The 12,127-nt window shown below is 35.7% G+C and overlaps 1 protein-coding gene across 1 annotated transcript in view; it reads left to right on the forward strand.

Annotated features, from left to right (window-relative positions):
• The window catches only part of LOC309506727 (adenylate cyclase 9), a 67,141-nt gene that overhangs the window by 48,841 nt on the left and 6,173 nt on the right, over nucleotides 1-12,127 (forward strand). Inside the window, exons 3-9 of the mRNA XM_082180665.1 lie at nucleotides 2,362-2,457; nucleotides 3,788-4,029; nucleotides 5,853-5,955; nucleotides 6,216-6,424; nucleotides 7,944-8,103; nucleotides 9,640-9,782; nucleotides 12,048-12,071. Coding sequence (XP_082036791.1) covers nucleotides 2,362-2,457; nucleotides 3,788-4,029; nucleotides 5,853-5,955; nucleotides 6,216-6,424; nucleotides 7,944-8,103; nucleotides 9,640-9,782; nucleotides 12,048-12,071 — 977 coding nt within the window. The remainder of the gene's footprint in view (nucleotides 1-2,361; nucleotides 2,458-3,787; nucleotides 4,030-5,852; nucleotides 5,956-6,215; nucleotides 6,425-7,943; nucleotides 8,104-9,639; nucleotides 9,783-12,047; nucleotides 12,072-12,127) is intronic.

Below are 12,127 nucleotides of genomic sequence, written 5' to 3' on the forward strand. Positions count from 1 at the left end.
TGCTGGTCAGAATTATTTACCCCCTCGGTAAATATGATCAAAGATGGCTGTAAAAAATAAATCTGCATTGTTTATCCTTTAGATTTTTTTTTTTTTTATTATTATAGATTTTTTTTTTAAAATGCAAAAATCTAACCTTTTAATGAAGTAAAATAATTGAAAGTGGGTGGAAAATCACATTATGAATGTGTTTCTCCAAAACACATTGGGAACAATTATTTGCCCCCTTTTATTTAATACTTTTTGCAACCTCCTTTTCCCAAGATAACAGCTCTGAGTGTTCTCCTATAATGCCTGATGAGTTTGGAGAACACCTGACAAGAGATCAGAGACCATTCCTCCATACAGAATCTCTCTAGATCCTTCAGATTCCCAGATCCATGGCGCTTCTTCTCTTCAGTTCACCCCATTCATTTTGGTTCAGGTCTGGGGACTGGAATGGCCATTGCAGATGCTTGGTTTTGTGCTCAAAAAAAGAAAAAAAAGCACTTTTTTGGTGCTAAACACTTAATATGGGTTTGGTGCACAAGGATAAAAAAGTACCCCATGTGAAATACTCTGCTGTATCTTTAATCCTGTGGGTCTAATTTTCTGCCAGAGGTCCAGGACATCTTGTTCAGATACATGGCATCATGGATTTGATCAAATACCAACAGATAAAAAATCTAAACCTGACAGCCTGTGGACAGTGGTCCCATCAGGACAGTGATCCAAAAACAAACATCAAAATCAAAACAAAAATGGGTCACTGAGCACAAAACCAAGCATCTACAATGGCCATCCCAGTCCCTTACCTGAAGCCTATAGAAAATGAGTGGGCTGAACTGAAGAGGAGAAGCGCCAACATGGATCTGGGAATCTGAAGGATCTGGAGAGATTCTGTATGGAGGAATTGTCTCTGATCTCTTGTCAGGTGTTCTCCAAACTTATGGCATTATAAGAGAAGACTCGGAGCTGTTTTCTTGGGAAAAGGAGGTTGCAAAAAGTATTTAATGAAAGGGGGCAAATAATTGTTCCCAACGTGTTTTGGAGAAAAACATTTATTCATAATGTGAAATAAAAAATCAAAAAATCACAAGGATTAACAATGCAGATTAATTTTTTTTACAGCCATCTTTGATCATATTTACCAAGGGGGCAAATAATTCTGACCAGCACTGTATGTTCATCCATTCTTTTCTGATTGTATCATTACAAATCTATCTCTGAATATTGGAGTCAGTTTGTCGGGTGTTTCATTGGGTTTCATTTTATGTTAATGCACAATGTCTCAACGCATGCTGCTTTCTCTCAAGTGTTCTCAGAACAACATTATTCCTTTTACTGATGAAAAGTCCCTGCTGGAAACACACCATGCTGATGCATTATGTGAAACACTGCAGTGATTTAGGCCATGAGGGATCGTAATGAGCACATCAATAAGTGAGCGTGGTCAGAGCAGTGATGAGCAGTGATCATAATGCGCCTGTGTGCATTGCATCCACCTCTCCTTTTAAATTTGATTGATCAGTCACATGCACAATGCATTCATCAAAGCAACCTTTCAGAGGACGCCACGTTACCCAGCAGCCTTTGCAAGAGATACTCTCGTCATTGCACTTTAATACTGATGGGACCTTCGGTTGCGAGGGCAGGAGAACCGCTGCTCTCTCCTCCTGTGCAAGAGTCCATCTGTAGTAATTATTCATCTCCAAGGCCAAACATTGCTGATTTTTAATCCTCTGCATATTCAAACGGCAAATGTTAAATGGCAGATGCAACATATTTTTGAGCTGCTTGCTAAAGCTGCAATCACTACTACTGACTACTGATATTTATATGCATAAAAGTAGTCTGTTATAATGTTTATAAAGATCTCCTTGATTAACTTTAACAGCTATCAGAATTTCCACTTACTTTTTGGCCATATAAATATAAGCAGCCGCACCAAATTGCATATTTATGCTCAATTTGGGCCTCTGAATAATCTTCAGGTGTTTTTCTTCTGAAGTTTGAGCTCCATATTCTCAAAAGCCTACCATATGAGCCATACAAGCCTGATGCATCAGAAATGATTCTCGACAATTAATATTAATATTTAATTACAGTTAATATTTTGTCTAAATGTTCAATGAACTGTTCTATTTAAATAAATAAATAAAAATCTGACTATTTTATCTTTACAGGGTTAAACACCTAGCAGTGCCATAGCAATCACTTAGCAATGTGCTAATAACAAGCGACACACTAGCATTGTGACCAAAGATCACTGACCTTTCCATGTGGAGTCTTGTTTCTAAGTTTACTTTTTTATTGACTTAACAGTAAGTGAAGTGTTTGACTCGGCTCTGTTTGTCATGTTTTGCTTCTTCTCTCCCTCAGTCTGCCTGTCCCTCGTGTAGCGTGTTAGCGTCTGAAGACGGGTCACTTCACAGCAACAGCTGCACAGATCCTGACCACAAAACCATCAACAGAAAGGTGTGTGTGTGTGTGTGTGTGTGTGTGTGTCTTGCATCTTGCCCCAGTATTTTTTATTTTTTATGCCTAGCTAAAACTGCATCGTTTGGTGCAACTTAGAATATACAATGGAGTTTCAATAAATAATGTAACAAGACCTTTTATACAGGAAAAAGAGCCATTTAATTAAAATGTCCTGCTATCTTAGATTAGCTAGACGAGCAATGCTTCATTGAAGGCTACATGATAGCGCCACCTATTGGTTATAATAATAAAAACAGAAATCATTGTAGGCCTAATATGCAGATTTGCTGCATCGATGTTGAAAACTGTTGTGCTGCTTCATATTTTTGTGGAAACCATGATACATTTTTCAGGATTCTTTTATGAATAGAAAGTTTAAAAGAACTTTTTAAAATATAAATCTTTTGTAAGGTTATAAATGTCTTTACTGTCACTTTTGATTAATTTAATGCATCCTTTGATGAATATTTTACTGACCCCAAACTTTTGAATGGTAGTTTACTTCATAATTTAAGATTTTTTGTCTATTAGTAAAAAGTACTATTGAGAATAATGAAAATAACAAAAAATGAATAAATCAATAAATAAAAGGAAAACATCTGGACACAGTAATGAGAATTACACGAATGAGAATGTGCCTAGCTGACATTGAAATAAACACTGAAATAATGCCTTTTTAAAGAGGCAATTTCTCAAAAAAAATTCTTTTAAGTGACTTTTTTTTCTTTTTCTTTTTTGATAAAGTGTGGCCTGGATATGTGGGATATGTGTGATATAATTGATATATATAATTTTATGTGATCACCCATAAAGTTTGCATTTGCATTGCCAGCTTGTGCATAATATTGGTTTCGCCTTAAACATAAATATGCATAAATGAGGTCTTATTTATTGACATATTTAAATTCATCTTATTTATCGAAATGTTCTCTTGTTAAAGAGAACCGTTTTTACAAGTTTACCTTTCTTTGGTGTGTAATGTTGCTGTTTGAGCATGAAAAAGGTCTGCAAAGTTACAAAGCACAGTCACTCCAGAGCGAGTTATTCTCTATATCAGTAACACTGTTTCTGATCTCCCTGAAACGCCTCTATTGTAGTCTTGAGTTTCTTTCAGGAACAAACACGTCACAATATTCATAATTTAAATATTTCCTGCACAAGGCATCAGCAAAATGAAGGAGCGAGACCTGTTGAAGAATGTTTTTGAACATTCAACCATGAAAACCTATTCTAGTAGACCACAAAAACAAAATCAAGACTTTGAAAAAAGGCATAATAGTTCCTCTTTGACAACATTGTGCTGCGATTCTTTCTGAATCTTCTTCAGGGACCGCAAGGCAGGAGTCCCAAGACCCTTAATGGCCTGTTAAGTCCTCATCTGGAGCAGCCCCTGACCCACAGCCAGACGTCCCTGTGCGAGATGCTGCAGGAGAAGGAGAAGAAGTGGCCCGGAGTAGGAGGCATCAGTTGCATGGGAACGATGGACCACTCCGCCCTCATCCCACTGCGCTCCAAAAACTTCCGCGAGAGGAGCGACGCTCACTTTGTGGACGTGATAAAGGAGGACAGGTAGGAAACGACAGCAGTGAGGACGAGGCCCGCTGGGACAAAAATGTCAGACAAGATGGAACGTTATTGTTTAACCGGCACCAGTAGAGGTCATGCTGTTCCCAGAGGGACACTTGATGCACTTTGATGTAGTGTGCTGTGATGTACTGTGTGTGTCCTCCGATCCTGGACGGCCCATTTTTCTTGTCTTCCTCTATAAATGCTAACAATGTACTAAATAGTTACATATAGTATTTTAGAGCAAAATTAGTAACCATTATAATCCAGTTTATCTAGGTGCTATATGCGCAGCCGCAGATATAGCTGAAGTTTCCCTTATTCTGCTTTTTCAGATATTACCTTTTGTGTATTGTGCAATATACTCTAGGCTTTTGTGAATGTAAAAGGTCTGCAAAATTTCAAAGATCAAAGTGCTGATTAATGTTATTGTCTCCTAAAAGAAAGATCAGATTCTGAACTGCCGAGTCTTTCAGTAATTATTGTCAGTCTCATTTCCTGAAGAAACTTAAGTATGTTTGAAACTAATTTGCGTTATGCCAGCCTATGGTCTTCATTGGCTACCCATGAACAATGATGCCATCATTACTGTTCATATCACTGTGTATGAAGTGCTGAGGAAGCCGCTGGAGCTGAAATTCAGATTTTCTAATGGGCGTTTGGTTTCAGACACGCTCACAAGAAACTGGACCTTATAACCAATCAGAGTAGAGTAGACCAATCACAACAGACTGGTCCATCTGACCAATCAGAGCAGAGTAGACCAATCACAGCAGACTGGTCCATCTGACCAATCAGAGCAGAGTAGACCAATTCAATTCAATTCAATTCAATTCAAATGTATTTGTATAGCGCTTTTCACAATACATATTGTTTCAAAGCAGCTTTACAGAAAGTGCATTTCAGAAATGTACATAGAAAAATACAGTTAGTTAATCATGTATTAATTTAGGGCATAACATATCGCCGGCGTCGAGTCGTCTCTTCACGGGCGTCGAGTCGTCTCTTCACGGGCGTCCAGTTGTCCAATCACATCAGACTGGTCCATCTGACCAATAAGCGTAGAGTAGACCAATCACAACAGACTGGGTCATCTGACCAATCAGTGTAGAGTAGACCAATCACAACAGACTGGTCCATCTGACCAATCGGATCAGAGTAGCTCTCAGAAAGGAGGGGTTTAGAGGGACCGAATCCTTTATCAAACCATTTCTGACACTGAGAAAAGAACAAGAGGTGATGCTGCAATGTATAGTATGAGAGAATTAAAGTGTTTTTATTTATTTGTTTGTTTTTTTGCTCTTGGATACATGTAAACCTATTGTAGGAGACCTCCAAAACTAAATTAGGGACCTTTTAAAATAGCATAATAGGAGCATTTTAAATATCTGGGTGTGATTTTTTTTTTTTTTTTTTTTTTTTTTTTTTTTTTTTTTTTTTTTTTTTTTTGGTGGTCAAATTGACCCTAATTGGATTCACTGTAATTCACCAAAAATCACACTGGAAAAAATTTATAAAATAAAATCTGATTTTAACAGCAAACTTTTAACATTTATACTTCTCATACATTCTTTTGATTTTGGGTTGAAGTATGACCAGGATGTGTTTTCGTGTGATTCACTCATAAACAGCTCTGTATATATACCCAGTTCTGCGTTGATATATCTCCGCTGATATATCTCCGCACCATGTGCGTTTCTCTTTTTGTCCCACCACAAACATGCCTCATTTCTACACAAACTTTCTGCATGCATATAAGAAAAACATATGAAGCGGATGAATTCCCTTCACTATCTAATGTCGTTTTCTGTGCTTCGGCCTTGCAGTCTGATGAAAGATTACTTCTTCAAACCGCCCATCAACAAGTTGAGCCACACTTTCATAGACAGATCCCTGGAGTCGGCTTACAGGACCAGCTACCAGGACGAGGTAAGACGTTCCTTTCATTTATCTGTCGCTTTTCATGTGTTCTCACTATGTCACAATGTTTATTAGGCCTACTGTTTTTTTACTCAGTCTGGGTCTGTGATGTGTTGCTAACTGAAAGAAACGGCATATTTTGTTGCGCTGTCTGTACTGCCCTCTGGTGGTCTGTCTTTTGAATTACATGTAAAGGTATTATGAGATGTAAAGATGTTATATTAGGCACTATCTCACTTGATTTGATCGATCATTCTGTTGATTGTCAGGTTAAGACACACGCTCCCGTCCAGACGTTTGCCAGTCCAACGTTCAGCTCCTTCCTTGACATGCTCCTGTGCTGTTGTGTGTTTCTGGCTCTCTCGTTGGCTTGCTTCCTTCGACCACTGGTTTCCCAGAAGCCCCTGCCCACACCTGCCCTTATAGTGGCCGCAGTGGCAGCTGTGCTTGAATGTTTGGCCCTAGTGCTTGCTATACGGTGAGTGTGGAGATTGTGATCATCTAGTCACCCTCATGTCATTCCAAACCATTGGAATTTATTGGTTTTTATGAAACATAAAAAGTTTAGTTTAACTTGTTCGCTGCTGTATATTCCAGATCAAATATGGCGCAACACGTCATTTCTGTTTTTGAGGAAAATACATTTTACAGGTTTGGAATGACATGAGGGTGAATAAACGATACTAGAAATGTAATTTTTTGGATGAACTATCTTATTAAAACTTGCCTGAGTGGATGAGGCCAAACAGTTTTGAAAATAAGTTTTTACTTGCTCTAAATATTCAATGGATCAAATTTAATGATCTTTTTTAATGCATTTCAGAAATTCCTCCAATGCTTGTGATCTGTCAGGTCAGAGTATTTTCAACAAGAATTTCAAGGCTTTTATAAGGAACAAATTTTAGAAATATTGCTACTGTAACAGAATGGGACTACGGTGAAAATATTATAAAATAATATACTGTATGTGGTTAAATAGCGTTGAGGAATGACACTTCCAGCCCGTTTTAACCAGCATGCGACTGGATCTGTTCCAGGCTGATACAAAGCATGTTTCAGATTCAAATTTAAGAGCTTTATCATCCTTTGTTGGTAAAATTAAACATTTAAATGTAATTTTAATTGCATTCAGTCATCTACGTGGCAGTAGTTTTTAAGAATATCTCTCTTTGCAATGAGATTAAATGCAGATAATTGGTTTACTCCCGGGAAATTGTGGCGAGATTTGATTTTACTGTCTGATAGAAATGTCAAAATCAATTATGTGCTTTTTACAGCCAATACATTTTTGGTCTACTGGTCTACTTTTTCTTCTTCTTCAGTGTTTCATTGTCTGTATGATGCACTCATTGTATAGACACTATTCCTATGTTTTTGTTCACATCAGTGTGATTTTAGTATCTTTGAGATAATATTATAGTTTTTATTAATATTTCTTAATTATATTTGTACATTTTATAATTTTGCTATTCTAATTAATATTATTTATGTTGATATTCTATTTTTTATGTTATATTTTTATTAATATTTTATAAAAAAAAATTCTGTATTCAGTTTAATTTGAAAGGTTTAGTGTTTTTTTGTATTTTTTAAATTTGAGTAGTTTTTTTTAATTAAAACAAATGTCAAAATGTCTAATTTATTTCATTATATATTTTTTTTATTTTAGCACATTTCGTGTTAAACTAAGTTATTTTATTTTAAGTAAGATGAAATAATTTTTTTATATGGTTTTAGTTTTAGTTAACCTTGGTTCATATCAAATTAAATATGGCGTCTGCTCTAACTAAGGTCTACTACCAAGAAAATGGCTGGCTTAAAAATTTGGGAGTATTTTCCATATTTCAGTATGACATTGGGATGTTTTTCCCTTTTGTTGTTCACATTAGACTGTTACTTCAGTTTTAAAACTGGACCTGGGCAATAGCAGCATAATGCACAGTAATTGCACTGATACTGTGACTGTACAGTCCTGATGAAGTGCATATCCTTCACAGAAGAGCCTTTTACCTGGACAACGTTCTGAACTGCACCATGACCCTCCTCTGGGCCATTTCCGGCTGGGTTCCTCGTCACATGATCGGGGCGGTGCTGGTGTCTTTACCTGCCGTGGCTGTGTTCTCTCACATCACCTGCGATATGCATGACTCCATACAGGTGAACACAAGAGCAAAGACATTGTGGAGGCGTTTTCATTTGTCATTTTGTGTGTGTGTGAAAGAAGGTAATACTTTTATTCAGCAAATAGTTCAAAAGTGACAGCCTTGGTGAGAACAAAAATGCAGCCTTGGTGAGCAGAAGAGAATGTTTCAAAAACATTGAAAATCTTTCCAACCCCAAACTTTTAAACGGTAGTGTACAGTACAGGCCAAAAGTTTGGACACATTACTATTTTTAATGCTTTTGAAAGAAGTTTCTTCTGCTCATCAAGCCTGCATTTATTTGATCAAAAATACAGAATTTTTTTTTTATATTGTGATATATTATTACAATTTAAAATAATTGGTTTTCAATTTATTATACTTTAAATGATCATTTATTTCTGTGATGCAAAGCTGAATTTTCAGGATCATTACTCCAGTCTATCACATAATCCTTTAGAAATCATTCTAATATGATGATTCATTATCAAAGTTGGAAACAGTTCTGCTGCTTAATACTTTTTCATAACCTGTGATACTTTTTTTAGGATACTTTGATGAATAAAAAGTAAAAAATTTAATTAAATTTTTTTTTTTTTTTAAAGAAGCAAATGTTTAAAAAATAGAAATCTTTTGTAACAACAATATACACTACTGGTCAGTAATTTGGGGTCAGTATTTTTTTTTTCTTTTTTTTTAATAAATCAATACTTTTATTCAGCAAGGATGTGTTAAATTGATAAAAAGTGATAGTAAAGAAGATTTATATTATTAGAAAATATTTTTTTATTTTGAATAAATGCAGTTCTTTTTAACCTTTTATTCATCAAATATATTAGGCAGCAGAACTTCGTCCAACACTCATAATAAATCAGAATATTAGAATGATTTCTAAAGGATCATGTGATCGACTGGAGTAATGATCCTGAAAATTCAGCTTTGCATCACAGAAATAAATGATCATTTAAAGTATAATAAATTGAAAACCAATATTTTAAATTGTAATAATATATCACAATATTACTTTTTTTTTTTTTTCTGTATTTTTTATCAAATAAATGCAGGCTTGATGAGCAGAAGAAACTTCTTTCAAAAACATAAAAAATAGTAATGTTTTCAAACTTTTGGCCTGCACTGTATATAAACATTTTTAATGCTTGGAAAGTTTATAGGACCTTATTGTGTAAATTATCCTCAAAAACACTCTAAAGTATTTACTTAAAAAAACAAACACAAGAAACCATTTCATATACAGTAACTCCTTTTAGGAGTACCAAAAACGCATACAGCAAACAGCATAGCGTCTTGCTAACACAATGAATGTGCATGCTGGGGTAAATGCTTTTAAGTGTGCACTTTAGTATGCAAGGTACATATCTATTATGTAAGATTGTATAGATATGTCTGGTGATGTGGTAGAATAGATGCAGCAACTGAAGCACATTTCTGCTGCTCTCAGTCAGGAAAGTGCATATTTCTGTAAACTGCAATCCTGCACACACTCTGCTGCGAGCATGAGCATGTTTAATTCATGTCTAATTCTTTTCCCCAGTTCACCATGTTCACCTGCTGTGCTGTTATAATTGCCATCATCCAGTACTGCAATTTCTGTCAGCTGAGTTTCTGGATGCGTTCAAGCCTGGCGACGCTAGCGGGAATCACCTTTCTCAGTGTGCTCTGGAGCCCTCCATGCAGGTTCAAACTATCACAAATACACACATTATACACTGAACTGCTGCATGCTGCAAAAAATCTAAGTTTTAATGTGTATTTTTGACTTGTTTTTGGAGAATGAGAATGCATTTTGTCATACTGCACTGGCAGGTTTTTCTTTTACCTTATTTTAAACACAAAACATGTGGAAAAATATGCCAGTACAGTAAGACAAAATGTTTAGTTATTTTAACTGGAAAACAAGACATTTAAAACTTTGTTACGTATACTTTCATTCAAAAAGTATACGTTAGCATTTATTTGATCAAAAATACAGTACGACATTAATATTGGGGAATATTATTATTATTATTATTTAAAATAACTTTTCTGTCGGAAGATATTGTAAAACTTAATTTATTCCTGTGATCAAAGCTGTATTCTCAGCATCATTAACTCCAGTCTTCAGTGTCACATGATCCTTCAGAAATCATTCTGATATGATGATTTGATGCTCAGGAAGCATTTCTGGTTATTATTATCAATGTTGAGTTGAGTTGTTCTGCTTCATATTTTTTGTAAATCATGATTTAAAAAATTCCAGGATTCTTTAGGGCTTTTCACACTGCGATTTATCATCATTCTAAACACCGCTTGTAACCCTGGGTAAATAACGTTTCACACTTGTAATTTAAAAGCAGGATTAGCATCTACACTGAACTGATTTCAGCTGAAAAACAGCCGAAATGCATCATTTTCCTGTTATCACTGTAAAGCTGCTTTGAAACAATCTGTACTGTATAAAGCGCTATATAAATAAAGGTGACTTGACTTTTTACCCGGGGTTATGAAACCCTGCTCCCGACCACTGCACTGTTTTTACACTGTTAACTTCGCATTGCGCTGCCAAATGTGTACAGTGTTATAATGTTACGACTAGATTCTTAGCAACCTAAACAATCGCGTGCCTCATATTCTCGTGCTTTGGACAGTCATGGAAACAGCGTATTGTATAAACAATCGTTTTAGTGTTTGATTGGAAAGATGTCAAGTGGCGAAAACAAAACCGTTTGATTCCTTTACAGTCCGATAAGCCAATTCAGAATTTTTTTTTTTTTAAAGTGTCATTTGAGGACGTGCACTGCTAGAGACTTTATGTGAACAGGTCGCTTGCAGCATTTGTCCAGTCACACTGACACTGTCACCGTAAACATGCGAATAAGGACTTTAACCAAGGCTTTAGGAATGTACAGTGTGAAATGTCAGTTTATGAATACCCAAAATAAAATTTTTAGCCCCGTGTAAATTACGAGCAGTGTCAAACGTGAAGCATGATAACCCATGATTCCTTTCTCCCAGGGTTTAGGGTGATCCAGGGTTAACTACTTCAAGTGTAAAAAGCCCTTTTGATGAATAGAAAGTACAAAAGTACAGCATAAATTTGAATTAGAAATCTTTTGTAACATTCTAAAGGCCATATTTACTAACAGCTTGCGTCTGTCTTTGTCTCCCTCTTTTACTGTCTTTTTCCTTTTTCCATTATGATACATTTACTAAAGACACGCAGTGAAACATTAGTGCTGATAAGGCGTTGTTCTAAGACGGTTGTTTTTGCAGCTGACCTTAATGCATATGCATTTGTTGGAGTTTCCCTTTCAGACACAAACTTTTATGGGAGGAAAGTATTTAAATTTACATTTTACATTTATGCATTTGGCAGACGCTTTTATCCAAAGCGACTTACATTGCGTTATCCTATACATTTATACATAGGTATGTGCAATCCCCTGGGATCGAACCCACAACCTTGCGTTGTTAACGCAATGCTCTTACCACTGAGCTACAGGAAAGCTAAATAATTCACGCAAGATGATTTACTATGATTTGCGCTAGTCAATTTACAGGTACTTGCGCCATTATTTACCCCCCAGAAAGCATGTCTTAAACTAATTAAACTAATGCTAATTTGCACTGCTCTTGCAAGATTGTGTTGGTCATTATGGAAATGCTCCGGCTGCGTTTGTGTTCTTTAATTTGCGTGTCGTCAATAGATCACGTGCAGAACTTTCCACTTCCATCGATGCTTTTATGGGATTGCGCTCTTACACTAATTTGCCCTATTTAGTGAATCTGGCCCTTATTATCTTTATTGTCACTTTTGATTAATTTACTGCATCCTTTCTGAATAAAAGTATTAATTCATAAAGATTTGTGATTTATGGTGCTTTTGATTGGGCTTTCATAGATTAGTTGTGTTATTCTAAAACTAATTAAAAGCTAACTTTTCTCTGTAAATTTTTCTTTTAGCACTTGGGAACGTTTATTTTTGAGGTAAGTTTAAGACTACGGATACTACTGTCTGTTTCACATTTTATTGGCTTGATTTT

This window comes from Leuciscus leuciscus (genome assembly GCF_965113295.1).
Source record: "Leuciscus leuciscus genome assembly, chromosome: 1".
NCBI lineage: Eukaryota > Metazoa > Chordata > Actinopteri > Cypriniformes > Leuciscidae > Leuciscus > Leuciscus leuciscus.